Source organism: Gorilla gorilla, chromosome 2, assembly GCF_029281585.2.
Source record: "Gorilla gorilla gorilla isolate KB3781 chromosome 2, NHGRI_mGorGor1-v2.1_pri, whole genome shotgun sequence".
Lineage (NCBI taxonomy): Eukaryota > Metazoa > Chordata > Mammalia > Primates > Hominidae > Gorilla > Gorilla gorilla.
In genome coordinates this window covers 40569145-40592005 of record NC_086017.1, presented here as the reverse complement: position 1 = coordinate 40592005, position 22861 = coordinate 40569145, and the positions used below count along the sequence as shown (strand labels likewise).

The 22861-nt window shown below is 38.2% G+C and overlaps 1 protein-coding gene across 1 annotated transcript in view; it reads left to right on the top strand.

The window, feature by feature from the left end:
* GADL1 (glutamate decarboxylase like 1) overlaps positions 1–3961 on the top strand; it is a 162003-nt gene extending 158042 nt beyond the window's left edge. Inside the window, exon 15 of the mRNA XM_019023175.4 lies at positions 3619–3961. Coding sequence (XP_018878720.3) covers positions 3619–3792 — 174 coding nt within the window. The 3' untranslated portion in view covers positions 3793–3961. The remainder of the gene's footprint in view (positions 1–3618) is intronic.
* Positions 3962–22861: the final 18900 nt, after the last annotated feature.

Genomic DNA, 22861 nt, shown 5'->3' with positions numbered 1-22861 from the left:
TGGTCCCTAAATTGCCAAAACATGAATTCCTTTCAAATAAGCTTTAATTTGAATTTATGGGAATCAGACAAGTGAAAGGACATTGCAAATTGTAAAGAACTGGCAAAATACTTGTTAAAAACAACAACTACTACTACCAGCAGAATAGTTTGTGATAGAGATTTGATGAATATCAGCTTTGATGTTGTTTATTACTTTCTTTCCCGTGAAGTATTCATAGACAAGGGAGACCTTCCTTTTTTACCTAGTAGTAACTGCCTGTAGGAATTAATCTTATAGTTCATAGACTCATAAATAAAAGTGTGTTGTACTGTCAAACCCTTGCTCAGCTAGTTCTCTGAGTCATATATTTAGTTATGTCTTTATAATCTCAGAAAGTCAGTAACAAAATTTGTCCTAGAAGTTTGGTTTTTATTCCCTGTGTTTTGCCCATGGAAGTACATTCATGCGCTTTACACAAGAGCAAGAATTTAAACATCCGAAGTATCTTTATATTAAAACATCCGAGGTGCCCTCTTCCTTTCCCTTTCTTGTTCACATTAGAAAGTATTTCTGGCTTCCTCACAAGAAATACAAACGTGACAGATTCATTTTGATAATTGCCTCATGTGAGCCTCAGATATATTATGTGCTGGAATCAAAATTCTAATGCTCTCCAAAGATAAGGCGTAAAATACCATTTTGGGAGAAAAAATGGAAGTATTGAAAAGTAAACAGGAATAGACTATGCAAATTTGGCCTGAGCCAAGAGCATGCCTGTTTTACATTTAAAATTGGCTACAAGCCAGAGCCAGTTATACCCTGGGTACCTGGAGGACGAAGGAGAGGAACATGAAGAGAATTTTGATTTCAAAAACAAGAACCACAGAACCGCAAGCTGTAAGCTCTAAAACTGATAGCCTGTGGCCCTTCTAGCTAGACATTTGGTCCATGTAAACCAGGTCTTCCTAATCTTGATTCAGCACTGGCACTACTGTTGTCTTTTTCTCACAGTTTGCATTCAGAAAGCCACTTGTTCTTTGAATTAAAAACAAGTGTACTTTTATGATGAACCTAAGTCAAAGTGTGGTTCTCCATTGCCCTGTGGCCAGAGAGATTTTAGAAGCAGTACAATATGGTGGGTCAGAGGTTTAAATTATATGTGAGTGTGTATATTAATATGTGCATATATGCACAGGCACACACACACGCATGCTTATGCATGCAGACCCATTTATATCCACATATGCACGAGAAGCCCTCCTACCTAAGGTGAGGAGGATTAGTCAGCTAAAGCAAATAATTCTAGAAAATAATGTGATACATACATAATGTGAGCATTTTCCCATTTAATATTTGTATCTTTATATTTAAATTTTTAATGTTATATTTGTACATCAGTGTACATGTATGTTACCATCTTTTGATGGGAAGATTTCTTCCACCTAGTGAAGATTTCCAAATGCTTTTTATAAACAAGTGAAACTTTTCTTAAGTAGAGGTCTGATGATGAGAGGGCCCTCCACTGTTCTTGCATAAACTACATTCTTCAGGAATCATCTGTCTTATGCAGCTCGGGTTTCTTCAGGTGAAGTAAGTACTCAGACACCTGTGTAGCGATCTCGGTGCAGAATCAGTCTGGATTCTGAAAAGCTTTTACAGTTCTCTTGCCTAGTGTGATCACAATGATGTTTAGCCACTCCCCTTTATCTCTTCTTTCCAAAGGACTCAACTTAGTTTTTACAAAAATCACTTTTTTTGGCACTCATCTATCTTTGTTTTACATATTTTTTTACTAGATTTTATAATTACTACTTGCATAAATGGATTTGGAAGAAAACTCAACCAATGCATACAAATTCATGGGTTTGAAGCAGATATGTATAAGCATAGTAGAGAGTTACTTCCTAGCTTCTGGCTTCCAGCATCAACTGGACATTTGCCACTCTTTTCAAGTGAATGCAGGCTGTTGTTTAGTTACATTTTTCTAATCTCTAGAAAGATCAGAATAAAATGTATCACATATATTTAGAAGTTTGTAGAACCTGATGGCCCATGCTTTTTTCACTAACATCACCTTTTCTACATTTTTTCTTTTACACGCATATATTTTCTTTTCATATCTTGTGATAATGTAAGAAACTTCCAATTTTTTGCTAGAATGGCAATGTGATTTTGCTGAATAGGTGTTTGTTTTGTTATTGCAAGCACTGTGTAGTCCATGTTTTGCAAGACTTATATTCTAAAATTAGTACATGTGGAAAAAAAAGTGTTGCGTTAAAATTAACCTTGAACATCCTTTGAGAAGGCTCTGTGGTTAAGTTCAACATATAATATCTTCAGAGGTCTAAAACACCCAATTTTGTCATCAGCTTTGGAAGAGATCGAGATTGTGTTGAGTGTCAGATAAAGTCATTTGACTTGCTGACAAAGTGTGGGTATGTTCAAAAACTGGACTGGTGTGGGATTATCACATTACGAGAGAGGGAGACTCGTGGGAACCAAGATTCATGCCCCTCACCTAAGGAGTTTAAAAGCACACTCTGCCTGGTGTTCTTTCTATATGTACTCCTCCCTTCTGGAGGAGTAAGTCTCATCTTCCTGAGAAGGCAAGGATACAAACTCATTATATTCCCTTTCCACATATTCACATAGGACACACTCAAAAAGTTTGCAGAGTTAAAATAAAATTCAAATGGAAAAACTTTGCTTGTATTTCCAAGACAGTAAAAATGCATTCTTAATATTTTAACTCAGTGTATCAAAAATGAACTTCACTATTTTAAAAGTTTACAACCTAGCTCTTTGGTGGCCATACTACTGATTAGAAAATGGACTGATTTTCCCATGTGGTTCTTAAATTAGACTGGTTTCTTCAAACATTAAACTTTAGAAAAATCTGTGTATCTGGATTATCAGGGCCTGTACTTCTCATGTCAGCTATAGATCTTTAAAATATGTGCTTCCTAATTTTATTACCACATTTACATCTCTTAATAAGAGACAGAGTGTTTATATTTCACATATGAGAATAATATCTAACTTTCATTTTTTTCTAGGATGAAAAATACATGTTCTATTAATAAATTAATAAACAGGCTTCAAAACAGAACTGTACATAATATCCATATTTGTTTTTTCTTGGTAGACAACTGGAAGGGTTTCTTTCTTTTCCATCTGTGACTAATTTTCTTTATTCAAGATACCTGAACTGGGGTGTTTTTTAGTTAAGACAAATTTGAGAATGAGACTGTAATCCCTGTGGACACCTGATTTGTTTTTAATGAGGCAGCATTGCATAATGATTTACACTTAAGAGTATGGGCTTAGGGAGAAAATGCCTGGGACCTTGAGATATTGATTTACTCTCCATGTACCTGTTTTCTTGACCATAAATGGGCATATTAGTAGCATCTTCCTCACGGTTATTGTGAAGATTAATTAATATGTCTAAAGCACTTGAATCAGTACTCATGAGTCCTCCATAAATTATTATTATCATTAGTGTCAACCTTGTGTGAATGAGAATGGGATCCAAGCCAGTGGATGCCCAGTAAATGTCCAATGGCTGGTGAAAATGCTATTGAAATGCCTTGATGTTCTGGTCTTTCACCCCTCTCCTCTTTTCTCCCCACACAGGTGGCCCCAGCCATTAAGGAGAGGATGATGAAGAAGGGAAGCTTGATGCTGGGCTACCAGCCGCACCGGGGAAAGGTCAACTTCTTCCGCCAGGTGGTGATCAGCCCTCAAGTGAGCCGGGAGGACATGGACTTCCTCCTGGATGAGATAGACTTACTGGGTAAAGACATGTAGCTGTGGCTTTGGTCCCCCAGAGGCATAGATCCTGTCCTGGGAGAGTTTAGATCCAGAACTTCTTGGAGATACAAGTAGATTGCAGCCCTTCTGATGAGAAATAGGAAATACTCCCAGTCCAGGCCCAGCAAAACCAAAATGCTAAGCAATGAATATTAAGGACTCTCTAGCTGCCTGGGCATTATTGTTGCTAAAAGAAGAAAGTTCAAAAAAAAAAAAAAGATTTTCTCAAGGAGTGCCCCTGGAACACAGCTCTGAAGAGAGTTTAGTAAGTACCATGTAGGTTCTGGATTCTAAGCTTACATTGCTCTTTAAAGAACTTATAAACTAACAGTTTAAAGCAGTGGTTCTCAAAGTGTGGTCCCCGGACTATCAGCATCAAAGCATCATCTGGGAACTTGCTAAAAATGCAGATTCTCAGGCTTTCTCCAGACCAACTGGATCAGAAGCTCTGGGAGTGAGGCCCAGTATTCTGCGTTTTAACAAGCCCTTCAGGGAATTCTGATGCACAGTAAAATCCGAGAAACACTGGTTTAAGAAAAACCTTGTAATAATCGAATACTCACTCTGATGTTTTGCCAGCAAAGGGATATCTAATATTTCAGAAGCCTCTGAGCCAGTCTTTGAAAAAATACAACTATGGCATCTGTAGCACAAATATTTAAGGGCATCAGAAGCATGTCAAAGCTATTTTTAAAGACAGAAACTGTAGAAGATGTTTACTTCATAGAGATTTATGTTTTATGCAGGCTGAATTTTTATCTCAAAAGTTAAAATTATCCATTCTCAAAAGTTAAAATTATATATATATACACATACATATATATATAATTCAAAGCACAATAATTGAAAGCACAATAATTGACAGAAAAATACAGGTTCTATTAATAAATTAATAAACTGTTGCTCTTCAAAATAGAAATGCACATAATATCCATATTAGTTTTTTCTTGGTAGACAACTGGAAGGTTTTCTCTTTTTTCGTCTATGACTAATTTTCTTTATTCAAGATACCTGAACTGGGGTGCTTTTTAAGAAAAATTTGGGAACAAATTTGGGAAATATATATGTTTCTGTGATATACATATATACATATATATGTATACATATACACACATATATGTTTCTGTGTTCCTCTTTCAGCTTGAGGGGCTTGTTTCTTATCTTGCTCTGTGCCTCATAGGGAATAAACACAATGAAGTCCAGGGTTGTACAACATTCCCTTTCCTAAGCTTTGAAATGTCAGTATAGATTATTAAGTGGTTTATATTACAGAATCTGGGAATCAGCAGCCTTTCAGTGGAAATACTTCCTCCATTTCTCCTGAGAGTGGGTGATTTTAATTCTATCTCTGACCCTGGTCCTAGATTTCCAGGAGAGTTTTGTTTAACTAAGAAATTGACAGAATTCATAGGTGTGGGTGTAGAGTTCAACAAGATAAGATTATGAATATAATTAAAGCTCTGCATTAAAAGGTGAATGATTGAAGAGTGTTAAAGCATTAGACTTAGCACATTCAATAACCTTTTCGTACTCCATTGTTAACCAATGTCATTTAAATTTTGAGTACTATTTGCTTTTATTGCTTATTTTCATTTTAGTGTGCACAGTTTCTCGGTATCTCTATTGGTCAAAGAATATTAAATCTGTCTCTGAATTACTTCAAATTCTCAGGTGAAACCTATTGGTGTGTGTGTGTGTGTGTGTTTATTTTGCATTTCTTGTTGCCTTTTTGTTTTAATGTCTACATAAAATATTTCTAAAATTGATGTTTGTAACAATTTGGGTTTCATGAAACAAAAAGGAACATTACTATACTTAGTGTTGTTGACTTTTCTTTTCCTGTCATCTCCTCTTTACTGGATTGTACCAATACATTTTAGAAGTGAACTGGACTTGGTTGGCATTTTAGCTTAATGACTGAAAAAGTAGGTTGAAAGCTCTCTGTATTTTAGTTAACACCTTGAATAAAATGGAAAAAGCAGTTATAGCAAAGAGTGGACTCTCTTGTTTAGTCTTTCTCAATTACTGGGTAAGCCATGGGTATCTCAGCCACAGTTCAACTCCTGCTGTGCCTTTTTACGAGAGAGGGCAGCTCCTTGATCAATGTAAAAAAAAAACTGCTGCCAGAAATTTTGAAAATTTCATTATTTTTTCTTGAAATATTCAGACATACCACACTCAATCAGGTATTTGACTAAGTGGTCAAAAATAATTTTTTGATAAAAGTATGATTATAATGCATTTATTCTTTCATTAAAACATGTATAGTGTGCCTGCTATGTTCTAGGCAATTATCTAGGTACTAGAAATATTCAGGGAATAAAATAGACAAAGTCCTTTCTCTTCTAACATTTTCATCCTAATGGAGACAGATGACACATAAATATATAACATGTCAGGTGGCAATAAATATTCTGAAGAAAAACAGAGTAAAGGGATAGAGCATGGAAGGGAGAGTGTGGTGGGCCGTGCTATGGTAGAAAAGTTGGTTAGTCATGGCCTCTGTTGAGGTAATATTTGAGTGGAGACTTCCAGGAAGTGAGGGAGAGAGGCACAAGGGTAGCTGGTGAGAAGATCTTCTAGATAGAGGGTATGATAAGTCAGACGCCTGAGGAGTTGGATTCATGGTATGTGTCCAAGGATCAACATGGAGGTGAGTCTGGCTGAAGCCAAGTGAATGACAGAGTGAGTGGTGAATGATGAAGTAAAAAAGTGTCTGGGAGTCAGCTACACTGGGTTCTGTAGGTGGAGACTTAGAGTTAGATGGATATACACTGGAAAATTTGGACAGGGTATTGATGTAATTCCATTTATATTTGAATCAAGATCACACTGATTACTGCTTAGAGAATTGGGTGTGCGTGGGGCAAGACTAGACTCAGAGAACTAAAATAGGAAGCAATTGAAAGAGTTCAAGCAAGAAATTATGGTAGTTTATATTACCATCTTAGTGGAGGTATGGTGAAAACGGGTCAGATTCTGGAAGCATTTAAAGGTGGAGTTGATAGGCTTGGCTACTGGTGTGGAGTGTTGAAAGTGAAATGAGGAATTGTGGCTAGTTTCGTATGCTTTTGGCCTGGACAACCATTATAAAGGAGTTGCCATTTACTGAGTTGAAGATAGCAGGAACAGTGGTTTTGCCTGGTTTCAGCCATGTAAAAACTGAGCTGTCTAAAAGCCAGCCAACCACAGATGGTATATAAGTAATAATTATGAGTCTCAACTTCAGGGGAGAAATTGGGGTTGAAGATGTAAATTTAAGATCTATCAACCTAGGGATACTATTTCAAATTATGGGATCAAATGATATCATGTAGAGCATGCTTGTTGATAAAAAGGAGAGACAGGCCAAAGATTGAGCCTAAGAATACCAGCTTGAGATGAGGGGAAACCAGCAAAGAGACTGGAAAGAAGCAGCCAGTGAGGCAGAAGGAAAGCCAAGAGAGGGTGGTTGCCTACAGACCAATTAGAGAAACATTTTTCAGAAAGGAGGAAAGGGCCAACTCTATCAAAAGCTATGGATGGGTCAAGTAAGAACTGAAATTTACTAGTTGGCAATGTAAAGCCATTTACTTGTTGAAATTGTATTTGCTAAAAGTAAACATTTAGAATATAATTTTCAATATTTATTTTAGTAGGCATCAGACTTTATTAAATCAAAAGGCTTTTAAATTCTTCTTCTGGCTTTTGGTTTTTAATAGTTTTTCTTCATTGGAAAAAGGTCTACTAATAATAAAGAGATTTAAGCTTAAGAAATTATTACATTGCTAATCAGATCAGATAAGAAAGGGTTTAGCAGCATATTACAGAATACTCAAATAATTGTGATTTAATTAAAGAGGCTTATGTTTCTTTATTCAAAAGAAGTTCCAAGATAGACAATCCAGAGATGGTCTTACATTTGGTTACCTCATAGGCAGGCATGAGACAAGGATTTGAGAGCAAGTATCTTATTCATTTGGTGATGCCAGGAAACACTGTTTTGGGAGTGGTACAGTGAGACAGGAAAGGGAAGAGAATCAGTAGTGATTATTAGTGAGCAAATTAGTGCTCTGAGCAACTGAGGCTTAATCCTACCCATGACATCGGCGAAAGGGTATGGAATATACCTTGGAGATGTCCCATCTGAGGGCTGGGGAAGAACAGGTGTTAATCCATTGGTTGATAAATTGGTTGAAACTGATCCCAGGGGCATTAGCTCCCTGACAGTCCCCCACCATTCTCCCATGACCCTAGTAATCCTTTGGACAGAGAGTACAGATGCTTGAAGGTAAAGTCTTCATCAGGACTGGTGAGTGCCTAGGAGATTTGGAAGGAGCACTGACCACTTTGGAAACAGGGGATGGTACCTTTACCATGTTATCGGGGACCCAGGATCCTTACATATTTTTATTGTGCCATCCTTAGAGATGAATTAAGTCACCATGTTTTACCCATGGTTGCAACTCTGTAGTTCCAGCCATTTTTTTTCCACAATTCAGGCACAAGAAATAGAAAAGAACTTATTTTTCAATGCCCACTCCATTTGCCATATTTCTCTCCAGGAGAGATGAGAAAATGTAGGTTTTTGTTTGTTTTTTGCTTTGTTTTAGCTAGACACATTGATGACCACAACCATATAAGTAGTTCCACTAGTAGTGAAGAAAACTATGAGAATGGACACTGGCAAGCAACTCATCGTTTTTGCCAACATGACACAAGCATGGAGTGACACCAGTTCTTAAAGCAATGTTTTGTTTCACAGACAGCACAGAAATTAACCTAGATTGATAAAGCTTGATTCCAATTAAACTGTTTAGAATTCAATTTGTCTCATTCTAGCTGATCAGAGCCAGCTTGCCTGGTTCATGCTTATCTAATCCAACTGGAAATGGATTGATACAACTTGAAATGTCTTAATCCCCTTGACTCAATTAGAGCCAATTTTGAACTGGAAAAAAATTTGACTCAATTTAAGCTCTTCAGGACCAGTTTGATTCCTTTTAATTTAAACTGGTCTGAAATAGCCTAACATAATTTGAACTGGCCTGATTGCAGTTTGAAGTAATTTTATGTCTCTCTGTTTTGATCACATTCTATTTGAGCTAGTTTGACCTTGGGCAAATTTATTTCAACTAAGTAGAACTTGTATGATTTGTTCAAATTTGTATAGGATTTATTTTATACAATGTAACTCAAGAAAATATGGATTAAATTGCTCAATCCAACTGGATTCAGAAAGAAGTTCCCTTTTCATGAATCTCTTGGCTTTAGGGACCACAGTTCAGTAGCAACAGTGCAATAAAGGGACTCTTGACTAGCTTTTAAGGGAAAACTCATCTAGTGATACAAAAACAACCCCAGGTTAAATGTAAGTCACAAGGGGAGAAAAATGAGAGCTCTCAGTCTTCATTCTGTTTTCCATTTCTTCTCAACGGGCATGAGATTAGTCAAATGAAGCACTGGATACTTAGACCCTTATAGTTCCATGGGGTTGGCGGTGAGTTTGGGTGTGGGCATGAAGTACATTAGAAAATAGTATAAGTTTTCTGTTTCCTTAACTCTCTAATTTTGCAGGCATGGCATTTCTTATGGCCAAAATTCTATAAGCTTGAGAATCCTCTAATGCCAGTATCCAAGGATAATTATAGCAACAACTAACATTTATTGAGTCCATACTACACACCAAGTACTATGCCAGCCACACAACATGGACTTATTTACTTCTCATAATACCCTATGAGGTGGTAGTTATTATTATCCTCAACTTATAATTGAGGAAACTGAGGCTCAGTTTAAGAAAATTTCTTAAGATTATCGATCTAGTAAGTTATAGATTCAAGAGTCAAATCTAAGTCCGCTTCACCCCAGAGCCCAGGCTCTTAACTTCTTGTTAGTATAGCTATATGGAAAGAAAAGGCCATTAAGAACCAAGTTGCTCTTAGAAGGCAATAATTACATCATACCACCCTGCCATCTTTCTCAAGCCTGAATACAAGAATTTTCCTTTCTGCTTTTTGCCACTGAAGTTGGAGGATAGCAGTATAAAGGGCCCTTTGAGTGCATATACTACGAAATTTAAACGGGAACCACAGTGGAGATGAAATAATTATTTTCTGAGTATTTGGCCATTGCTTTGTTTCTCAGACCTTTTCTGATTTCCATGACCACATGTCCAAATGCTTACTTGACAGTGCCACTTGAGTATCTCAAAGACACCTCAAACTCAGCATGTCCAAAACTGACTCATGATTTCCTACCCCCAACCTCACATTCCTCTCCAAACCTGCTCCTTTTCTATGTTTTCCATCTCAATAAATGGCACCATTTTCTATCTAGTTCGGCAAACCAAAAATTCATAAATTAATGCTTAACACCTCTAACTCTCCCTGTCCTCCACTGTTAGCAGGCCTTGTTGGATCTACCTTCAAAACACATCTCTAATCCATCCATTTATCCTATCTCAATTGTCATGTTCAAATTCCAAGCTTCTGTCACGTTTCTCCTGGACTATAGCAATAGCTTCCTTACTGCCACATCTGTACATTGATTCTGTGCTTTGTCCAATCTGCTCACCAAACTGCAACCAAATTAAAATGCTGGTCCTATCTTCCACTTTTCTTAAAAATCCTCAATCGCTTTTTGTTTGCTCCCAGGATTGACAACTACCAACTCTGCCAAAGACTACCAGAAAACCTGTTAGTGAAAAAAACCTAAGTCTATTTATCCTATGGCCTTGAATGAGTTTTAGTGGTGTCCCAGAGAGGGGGAAGAGGAGGATATTTATAGGCTTTGGTCTTGAACACGAGTAGCTTAGAAGACAAACTGACTGGAATACAATTTATCATGTAATTGTTTAGGACTGGTGAGCACAGCAAAGTGAAAGTCTTGATGTGAGTCTTGACAAATAAACTGCTGTTTGATAAGCAAGCTGTTCCTGCAGGTGAACATTCTTTTGTCCTGATGAGAGAGATGAGTCAAGTGTTTGTTTGGATAAATCGGTTAGCAGGAATTTCCTAAAGTAAACAATAAAGTTATTCATTGATTTACAGCCTTAGCTTTCTGAGCAAGAATCTCCAGTTAAGAATAAACAGTTAAATCTTGATGGTGTAAGTGATCCTCATTCTCATTCCTGATAGTTAAGCTATATGGAAGGAAGTGATTTGAATTCTCATAAGGATCTATTTCTGCAAGTGGCTGCCAAAGCTCTGCATGCCTCCAGGTTCCATGAAGTTTCAGCTTTATGTTTTGGTGCCTTTCTCATGCTGGGGTCCAGAAAATTCAGTCTTCTTTCAGCCTCCCCTCTTCTTTCCCCTGAATGTCAAAACCTTTGGATGTTGCATGTACTCCTTTTGCCTCAAGTGCGATTTCCTTCTTCTCTCTCTACGCCTAACTAAATTTGTGCTTACAGTTCAGATCTCAGCTCGATTCTCAGTTCTTTAAGGATGGCTTCTCTGCCTACCCTCTACCCACGCAAATGGCATCGCACCAATATAAGCTGCTGTACTTTCCCTAAAATATAGGTGTGACTATTTGTAATTACATATCTCTGTGCATTTTAAAAAATTAAACTATAATATTTATAGAGGGCTTGACACATGGTAATTAATTGCTCAATATATAATTAGGGAAGTAAGGAAGATTGGCAGATGGGTGCTTTTGTATTTGGAGATGACTTTTTAATTTGAGCGGCATATCATAAATGTAAAACAACTAACCAATTGCCTTAGAGAAAGTGCTAAAGTCACCTCTAATTTTAAAACACATGCTACAAATTGAGACATAATGTGTTCTGGTTAGTAAATGTGCCCCTACAGGAAAAGAGAAAAGTTTCTTCTTAAAAATAAATTTAGACTTGACTTATCTGTCACCCAGGCTGGGGTGCAGTGGTGCAATATTGGCTCACTGCAAGCTCCGCCTCCCAGGTTCACACCATTCTCCTGCCTCAGCCTCCCATGTAGCTAGGACTACAGGCACCCGCCACCACGCCCGGCTAATTTTTTTGTATTTTTAGTAGAGATGGGGTTTCACCGTGTTAGCCAGGATGGTCTCGATCTCCTGACCTTGTGATCCACCTGCCTTGTCCTCCCAAAGTGCTGAGATTACAGGCGTGAGCCACTGCACCTGGCTAGACTTGACTTATCTCAGAAAATGTTTCTTCTTAAGCGTGATTTTGAGTTGTAAATATTTCCTCACGATAGAGTATGACAAGAGTTCATCCATCTTAAGACTTTGCAAATCATAGATGGGTCGGTTAACACCTCACTGACACCATATAGACTCACATTTGAAATATTCTGGAATTTGAAATTCTAACTGATAACAATGTAGTACACAAATAGTTCAAACTATGGTTCATGTGGACGGTGAGTCCTAAACAATTTTTATTCTGTTATTTGAAATGTTTTGTTACTTTTCAAATGAAAGGCTAAGTTCTGAATCAAACATGACAAAATACCTTTATTAACTCTGAATACATGCTATAGGCCTGAGTATGTGATGACATTTTAATTTTTTTCTAATAAAATAATTTATGATTAGATAAAAAAGAAGCATAAGAAAACAAACACAAAAACATTAACAGCCATAATTTTTCTGTTGTTCTGGAATTAAAATATACAAACATTAATTAGAAGTAATATTATCTACAGCAGACTTGTACTGAAATCTGAATTATGGAGCAAAATAGTCCAGAAGAAGTTTCCATTGCAAGGACAAATGTACTGCATCTTTAAGGAAGTAGCACAGATTGACAATAAATGAAACTTTCTCATTCTTACTCCACATTAAATGATGTTGGGGGCATCTGTTTAGCAATTAGAAAACATAAATAATCTTCCGTCAAGCCCACACTATGCACCTGAATAAATTCTAGAGAGAATAAGCAATTAATTGTTTTAAAATAATGCCATAGAAAATCTTTAAGAAAATAGAGGTGGATGTTTACTGGATCTTTGGACAGACACTTTTCTTCTAAATATGAATGCAACAGAAGAATTCATAAGGAAATAGAGTGAGCGATTATACTCCACGAATATTTTTTAGTTTAAATGTTTTAAGTACACATTAAGAAAATTAAAAAGCAAATGAAAGTCTGGTGATAGGGTTTAATACATGCTACCCTCAAAATATGTCACCTTGACATTTGAGAAAAAAGAAGAACGAGGAAGGCCCCTCTCAACTTTCGCTCGCCCTTCTCCCCTGAAGTGGGTCGTAAGACCCTCAGGGAGGTACCTTTCCTATGCCCAGAGGAAGGAACATCCTTATCTCTGAAGACACAGGGAGAGAGAAGAATCTGAACAAACAGGCCTTGCTATGTTCCCCCCAGTTTATTACCGTAAGATTATGTCTTCTTTGTGCAGTCATACATTTGCAGAACTGTCCACTCTTTGTCAAACTTAAGCATGAAAATACATAGGTTTCCCTGTTTCTTTAGGTCCTCCTTTCTGAAGAGTCCCATGTCACAAAAAATTTATAAGTGAATAAATTTGCATGCGTTTTTCTTGTCAATCTGTCTGTTGTTACAGAGACTTCAGCAGTGAAGCTAGTGATGGGTAAAATAAATCTTTCCCCTATACAGTGGGAAATTATTTCTGGCAAATATTATAATTCATAAAATCACTTCAGTGTCATAGACAAATATATAAAGGATTGTCAGGGCTCAGAACACAATACCCATTGGCAATATGTCACCTTGGCATGATGAGTGTTTTAAGCTGAAGGAAATTGACAAAAACGCTCCGCAGAAACAGGAAGGTCCTCGCTGATCTTCTCTTGCCTTTCTCCTCTGAAGCAGGCCATAAAAGAATTCCCTACACTACCTCCCTTGAAAGTAGGACATAAGACCTTTATTCCAGAGGGGCCCTGCCCTATACCAGGAAGCCAGTAAGACTCTAAACAAACAGGTCTGGCTGAGTTCTCCCTTGTTTATTACCATTGGATCACACCCCTTTGTCCTCCAGCGACACTTCTGCACAACTTTCTACAAAAATACATAGATTTCTGTGGGTTTTTACGTCTTCATTTGTGAAGGCTCTTGTGTCATGTAAAACTTATATTAAATAAAAATGTTATGCTTTTCTCTTGTTAATCTGCTTTTTTGCTATAGGGATCTTAGCCAGCAATCTTGCAATGGGTGACAATAAGGTACTACCTGTTCTCTCCTACAGGAAATTACATATAATTCCCAGCCCAGAAATATAATTTCTAAACAAATATATGAAAAAACTCAACCTTCTATGAATAAAAGAGATACAAATAATAACATTAGTGAGGCATAATTGTGGAATATTACAATTTAAAAATGCTAATATGTAAAGCTAGTGAATGTTCTGTGAAATATATGTCTTACATGTTGTTGGTGGGAATCAAAATGGATACGACCCTTTTGAGAAATAATTTGGCCAGAGACCATAAGTATCATAAAAATACTCATAATCTCTTATAGTATATCTTAAGGAAATAATAAAACATAGCAAACTTATATGAAAATATTAATTGCAGCATTATTCATGATGGTGGAAAAAGGGAAATGGGAAGCAATCTAGCACACAGAAATACAGAAATGATAAAATAACAAGCATAGATATGTAGGAACAGAAAGGTGTGATGCATTTCCGAGGATGTTAAAAGTAATAGCCAACACCCCATTACAAAAGACAAGTTAACAAGAGAAAAGCATAACAGATTTATTTAATCTAAGTTTTACATGACACAGGAGGCTCCAGGTTATGACCAAATGATATAGGGTATAATGGTTAATATTAAGTGTCAACTTGATTGGATTGAAGGATGCAAAGTATTGTTTCTGGGTTTGTCTGTGACGGTGTTGCCAGAGGAGATTAACATTTGAATTAGTGGACTAGGAGAGGAAGACCCACCCTTTATGTAGGTGGGCACCATCCAATTGCCTGCCAGTGTGGCTAGAAAAAGCATGTGGAAGAAAGTGGAATAAGCTGGCTTGCTGAGTCTTCCAGCTTTCATTTTTCTCCTGTGCTGGATGCTTCCTACCCTTGAACATCAGTCTCCAGGTTCTTTGGCCTTTGGACTTACACCAGTGGTTTGCCAGGGGCTCTCAGGCCTTCGGCCACAGACTGAAGGTTGCGTTGTCATGTCGACTTCCCTACTGTTTAGGCTTTGGGACATGGACTAAGCCACTACCGACTTTCTTGCCCCTCAGCTTGCAGATGACCTATTGTGAGACTTCACCTTGTGACGCTGTGAGGCAGTTCTCATTAATAAACTCCCTTTCACATGTACATATATCCTATTAGTTCTGTTCCTCTGGAGAATCCTGACTAATACACAGGGAAAACTATCTTATTTTATATTTAGGTTCAGTGAAACAGGGACAGCTGAGTAGAAATGTGACTGGCCAATAAAATGTATGATCTAATAGTAATAGACTGATTGGAGGAAATTCATTTCCTGCTGTCGTAAGGCAGAATTCTGGAATAGGGGTGTTATGACTCATAATCAAACAAGGTAGATGAAACACCTTCTTTATGGCCATTTCCTACATGGAAGGAAGTGGGTGGGGAGAGTTAGAGTAACAATTTTAAACTTCATAGCTGACTTTGGGGAAAAGAGATTCTGGTTTCTATGATTTGCCTTGGAAGAGAATGAGGCTGAGAGATAGGAAGGCAGAAGGTCAGAGAGAAACTTTGATTCTGAGACTGCTTCTGATACTTTAATTTGGGGGATATCATTTTCTGAGCCCCAACAGATGCATATGTAAGACATAAAATCTTTTTACTTAATCACTTCTATATTGTTGCCTTATAAAATTTTGAATGTTCTATATTTAAGTTATTAACTTCATATTAGCATTTTAAGAAACCACATTTAATATCAATTAGTGAAAATATATAACATAAATATTTTAATTTCTTACAATACTTGTATATGAATGATTTAATTTTCTAACACAATATCTGTATATTAACACAATTACCTGTCTCATAAAACAAATTAACACAATTACGTGTCTCATAAAACAAAACCACAAGGTATTGCCACATTAACAGCTTTTTCTTGGACCATTGTGCCAACAATGGAGACATTTGTTGCAGAAAGCATGACTCAGCGTAGTCCATAGGGGAGCTATAGTGAGAAAACATTCCAACAAATCGAGCTCTGTCCCAAATGTAGGGTCTGTTCCCTGACCAGAAAGAACAGAAGATAATATACTTCTTTCCTGGTTTTGGAGGAGATTTTCTTCTGATTGCATTCAGTTCCAAACATGTTCAACTGTGAAGTTTGAGGAGCTGGGAGGATTTCACCTAAATATCATCACCATTATCCTTCTAGGTATCCAGTGCTCCACCCTCTAACTTGAAGGGCTTCTGAGTGCTCTGGGAAACTGAAAAGCAGGTTACCCAAACAGGACCTCAGTTAATAAATTATAGTCTATAACTTACTTTCAAATAGTATAGCACATGCATTTGATATATACGTGTGTGTATGATGGCTTTAATGCACATTACTAGGATGCATGGCTGCCCAATCTCAAAAAAATACTCTAGGGATGGTAAGTTCGTTTATTAAAAGTCACACTTCAGAGACTGTTACTACAAGAATTTCACCTACCTTTATGTATCAATGGCAGAGGTTTTGTCAGTTATCATGATGCATATACAAATAAGTGCTCATTGTTGAAATTACTGGTGTTCAAGGTGTATGTCTTAGTCCATGTTGGTGTTGTTATAAAGGAGTACCTGAGAATGGGTAATTTATAAAGAAAAGAGGTTTATTCGGCTCACAGTTCTGCAGGCTGTACAAGAAGGATAGTGCCAGTATTTGCTTCTGGTGACGCCTCAGGCTACTTCTACCCATGGCAGAAGGCAAAGGCAAGCTGGCATGTGCAGAGATCACAAGGTAAGAGAGGAAGCAAGTGAGAGGGGCATTTCCATCCCTTTTTTAAAAAAAAAACAACCAGCTGCCTACTGGAACTAATAGAGTAATAAATCACTCATTATCATGAGGATGGCACCAAGCCATTAATGACAGGTCTGCCCCCATCATCCAAACACTTCCATTAGGCCCCACCTCTGATATTGGGGATCAAATTTTATCATAAGATTTGGGGGACAAAAATCCAAACTATAGCAATATGTGGATGGACCAAAAATATTGTGAAGATCCCTTCCATCTTCAGGTGAATAGAATCCAGCTAGCTCAGACATCCAGATCTTTTACAATGGCATTTGAAGCTTGTTTCTGAAACAATGTCCAGGTACTAATTTACTAAATTCTGGTTGTTGAACACCAACTGTAAAGTTGCTGCCTCCTAACTTTAGAATATTGCTGCTCTTGTCTCAGGTGTGAGGTCTGGTAATGGTACCTAAAGAGAGAGACTTGGAACTTCCTTGAGGTTGTGGTAAAGGTTGTATTATCAAACCTGCCAAGACCAGCTCAACTGGGGAGGCCCTAACCCAGCAATGCTACAGGAATAAAAGACACACACACAGAAATATAGAGTGTGGAGTGGGAAATCAGGGACTCTCACAGCCTTCAGAGCTGAGAGTCCCGAACAGAGATTTACCCACATATTTATTGACAGCAAGCCAGTCATAATAAGATTTACTAAAGGAATTCCTTATGGGAAATAAAGGGATGGGCTGAATAAAGGGATGGGCTCTGGCTAGTTACCTGCAGCATGAACATGTCCTTAAGGCACAGATTGCTCATGCTATTGTTTGTGGTTTAAGAACGCCTTAAGCGGTTTTCCGCCCTGGGTGGGCCAGGTGTTCCTTACCTTCATTCCAGTAAACCAACAACCTTCCAGCATGGGCGTCAAGGCCATCACGAGCATATCACAGTGCTGCAGAGATTTTGTTTATGGCCAGTTTTGGGGCCAGTTTGTGGCCAGATTTGGGGGCCTGTACCCAACAAAACCAAACCGGGGTCTGCTAATCCAGTGCAGCAAAGCCAAAGAGTGACACTGGGATGGAGATGAGAGAAAATGAGGTATTTATTGCAGGGTACCGAGCAAGAAGATTCAGGCAGCTCATGTTTAAGACCTAAACTCTGAGATGGTTTAAAGGTAGGAGTTTATAAAGATGGGGAGGCAGAGGTTACAGAAAAAGTCATAAATCAATACATTGAGGCTATACATTGGTTTGACTAAAAATGTGGGACATCTTGAAGCAGGGCCTCTAGGTCATAGGTAGATTCAAAGACTTTCTGAATTGTGATTGGTTAAGAAGCAAAGCTTTGTCTAAAATTTGGGATCAGCAGAAAAGAATGTTAGCTTTAGCTCATGGGTTTAACTGCCTCCCTCGGGAAGAAATTTAGAACGAAGAACGGTGATCAGAGTTCAGTCCTCAGTTGCCCCTTATCTGAGTTCTATGTGCCAATGGATCTGTTTGATGGGAGTTTGGATTTCTGTAAACCAACTCAGGAAGAGAGGTTAAAATGTTATCTTTAATTTCTATAGGGAACAAAACATCTTGTGATGCTAACTGCTTTAGCTATTGTTTTAAGCTACTTTTGCCTTCTTGCTTATCAAATCGCTCATTTACTTCCCAGGGCTAACTAGGTGTATGGAATTTCCCTTAAAGGAAGTCAAAATATTCCCTTATTATCATGCTTTGGTGGTGAGGGGTGGGCTGCAGGCCTTTAAGAGGGGTCCCTGCTCTGTCTCAGTTGTGCGACTCCTTTTTTTGCAATCTGAGATTGTTTTCAGTGAAGCCTGCTGGGGAGGTTTTTGGGAGGAGTCTTGTATCCTTAGTCTGCTTCTAAGCATTTGAAACTACTGATAACCAAAAGAATCTGATAATTTTGACTGGCAAAATTGGGTTAGGGTAATTCATAACAGTCAAGGCCTGAGAAAATTATCTTGGGCCACTGGAGCCAGTACTGATTAACATTAAGTAGGCAGTAGGCTGCTATGGATGGGAGCTTCTTACCAGTTGCTAGTATGAAAGACTATTGATGTCATTCTTTGGCACAAGAGACATGATTCTCACTTGAATGGATCCAGAAGTTTTAGAGTTTCTGACTTAGTATCCGTGCTGTTCCCATGGGCTGACAGTATAAAGTGCCACTCCAGTGGGGGCTGGCTGTTCCCTGGATGATGACTTACCTTCATTCTGCATGGTTCCTCCAAGTCTGCAGCACATTGTCCCTCAGCCCCATGAACATCTTATCTCATCTTAGTTCCTTTGTCTCCCTTCAACTGGAAAATTTTAACTAGACTTGGTGATGGGGAAACCAGAAGCTTTGTTCTTATGTTTCCTGCCTTCTTTCTTGCTTTGAATCTCTTCACAGATTGCCTCTTGATGTTTAGAAGCACAAGCATTTGAAATTTTAAAAAGCCTTTCCTGGTATTCAGCTTTAACGGAAAATCATCCTGCCCCATGATTTAGCGTGAATGATATAGGAGACCAGAATATGCCACCCCAAAATATGCCTCTTTAGCAGAATTATTTTGAGAAACAGCAGACACAGGAGAAGCTCTGAAAATAAAGGAGAAGTAAACCCTTTTCTATGGGAAATTTGCATTTATAAAGTAAATCTCAATTTTTTAAGTGTGTCTCCCTCTCTGTATAAGAAAGAGAAAGATGGGTAAATCACTAGAGACTCTTAGCAGTGGGGAAGGTATTGACTTACATCTGCATTACAAAACTTACTCTTCTTTACTGTAGTTTTCCTAGTTACCTCCTCCTCCCTGACACCATTCTCTGTTTTGTCTTTAGCTGAAGATAGTATTTATGCTTGAATTCTAAACTATCTCTTTGAGAGTTCCTCATTTGTCCCTGTGTGTCTCCCATGTATACATTTATTGCAGGGTACCAAGCAAGAAGATTCAGCCAGCTCATGTTTAAAACCTGAAGTCCCAGATGGTTTAAATGCAGGGGTCTATAAAGATGGTGGGAGGGGGGAGGCAGAGGTTACAGAAAAAGTCACTGTATACATGTTAATAAACTTCTATTTGTTTTTCTTTTGTTAATCTGTCTTTTTATATATTGAGGCCCCAGCTGAGAATTTACAAGGGTAGAGGAAAAATTATTTTTTCTGTCCCTGTAATGGGCACATGAAGAAATACCCTGAAAAAGAAACTTTCTAATTCATATATATATATACATATCCCAAGCCTTATCTCAAATCCCTAGAATAAGATAGGTTTGGAAAGCTAGAATTTTGGAGAACTTTCCAAAAGATAATATGGTACATATTATGTGTGCAGGGAAGCTTACACTTCTCTTCTGAAGGTTTGATAATTGAGTCGGCTGAAATAAACTGATAATAGACAGATTAACAGGGGAAAAGGCATACAAATGTATTAACATGAAAGTGCACAGGAGTCACAAAAAGTATGAAAACTCAAAGACAATTCAGATGATTGAAGCTTAAATCCCCTCTTATAAACCAAAAATAAAATCCTAAGCCCCCTCAGCTAACTAAACGTGTAATCACCTGGTGGGTTCTTCCTGCCCATTACATGGACAAAATTAATTCGCTGAGATTGTGGTATTGCAGTAAAGAAATAGTTTAACTGACATGAGGCAGACCACACAGGAGAACTGCAGTTGTCACTCATACCAGCAGCCTCACTAAAGGCTCAGAGGTTAGTTTTTCAAAGATAGTTTGGTGGACAGGAGACTAATGAATGGGTGCTGCTGATTAGCTGGGGATGCAATCACAGGGGCATGGAAAATAGTCCTTGTGTGCTGGCGGGGCACTCTGGGTGAAGGGCCACAGGACCAGTTGAGTCCTGAGTCTGGGTGGGGCCAGTGGTTGCCAGAACACAAAAGTCTAAAAAACATCTCAAAAGGCCAATTTAGTTGCTACGATAGTGATGTTATCTAAAGGAGCAATAAGTCACAAATCTTGTGACCTCCAGCCACGTGACTCCTGAGCAGTAGTGGACTACAGAAAGTAGATGTTGGCAGAATTCAGTCCCCTTTCATGGTTAGCTTGGCCTATAGCCAAGAATGGGTAAAAACAGCCAGCATGTGAGGCTAGAAGCAAGTTGGAATCAGCCATGCTAGATTTGTCTCACTGTCATAATGTTTGCAAACGCAGCTTTAAACAGACCCTCTCTAGTTCAGGGAGAACCCAGAGAAACCTGAAAAACTGAATTCCCAGCTATGATGGGAATGGAGGTCTGATATGCCTCATCATACTCCCACCCTTTGCAGTTTAGGCACAACTGACCAGCATTAACATTAAAATAGAGATCATAAGACTGAGTAAACAGACTATGGCAATAAGACACCAATTCCAACCTGACTGGTATAGCATGTCATGGCACATGACAGATAGCAGACCCTGAAGGAAATAAACAGATTTTACTTTAAGTTATTTTTCTTTAACATATTTTGAAATGGCTCTGCAAAGCCATCTTTTGTGGGGGAAATTTGCATCTGTAGAGAATCTCCATTGATGGAGTCAGGCCTTCTCTTTCTAGGCTTTTCTTGGATCTAGGAGAGATTAACTGAGAGTCTGATACCTTTAAAGTCTGAAAAGAGACATTTATCTTCTATTCTCTCTGAAGACTGCGATCTATGAAGCTTCATCTACATACCAAAAACCTTGGCCCTCACAACCCCCCTTATCTTTACTCAAGCATTTTTGTTTCTACTGACTTCAAGTCTTTAGACAAAACTTAACTCTTTCAACCAACTGCCAATCAGAAAATCTTTGAATTTACCTATGATCTATAAGCATCCCCTCAACCCTGCCTTCAAGATATCCCACCCCTTTAGGCTGAACCAATGTATACCTTCTATATATAGATTTATGATTTTACCTATAATTCCTGTCTCCCTAGAATGTATAAAACCAAACTGCAGCCTGACAAGCTCAGTCACACTGTTGAAGGAGCTCTTGAGATGGTTCTCAGGCCATGGTCACTCATATTGGCTCAGAATAAGTCTCAACACTTTTCATGGGGGAAAGGGAAGTGGAAGATAATAGACAATTTTTGAGGAAGAATACATGATTTTTAGGGGAGGTGAATGGGCTTGAAGAACAGACAATAGCCTGGGAAAAAGTTTGTATGGGCTCCAAGTGTGGAGTCAGCTTCAATCTTCTTTCCTATGAGTTAGTCTCATCTGTTTGATGAAATTATGGGGATGAAGGGTGGGGTGGGGCAAGACAATTTAATGCCTTCTGAAGGAAATTCTCTCAGTCAAATAAGGAACTCAGCATTTGCTGCTCCTCAGGTCCTCTCAGTTGGAAGTTCAAAGCAGTATATTTCAGGGTATCATTTTCTGAGCCCCAACATGTGATACCCTGCAGCACAAAGTAGGTAACACTCCCATAATCAATCATACTAATATTTCTGGTATATAACATAAAAATATGCACCGTAAGTGTGGTAAACAAAGACTTAAAAACAGCCTCACATTAGTTCAGGTCAGGTTTAGAAGCCTAATGAGCTAGAAGTTATTTTGATTTTTCTGAGCTTTTGAATGTGAAACAGCACATAGGGATTATGAACCTGTATTATCTTATCCCAACAATAAACACTCAATCTGCCATTTTGCTGTTTCTTTGGCACTTCTTCAGTGTCATCAGCCATGAAAGAGACTGTTCTCCTGTTAGACCCAAAAGATTTAGGAAGCAGTTAAACACAGACTCAAAAAACTATCTGATGGAAGTGTGATTCCCTTTATATATTGGAGAATATGCAATGCATATCAATTAGCCTGATGTATTCTTTTGTAGCAGGATGTGAACATTCACTCTTATTGTGGAAAAATAGTCATTTGGTTCTTCTTTTCTCTGAAGCAGTAGAAAGATGGAAGGCAAATATTTCCTTCTCCAGGGAAAATTTCAGGATGAAGTGAAGCAGTTATTTGGTTGCTAATGATTTTGGTAGGCTATCAAAAACTACTGAGAAACGAGCAGGAATAGAGCCTGGGTAAGGCAAAAGGCAGAGGATATGGAATCTGTAGGACCTGAGGGAGAAAGAGTTGTGGGGATCTCTGGAGCAGAGGGCACCTGCCTACTGTTCCATGGCAGGACCCTGAGGACATGGAGGATATAAGGAAATTGCTTGTGGTGCACCAAAAAGCAAGTCTAGACCTGAGATACTCTGTTTCCTGGAGAATAATAACAAACTCCCTGCAAGGCAAGG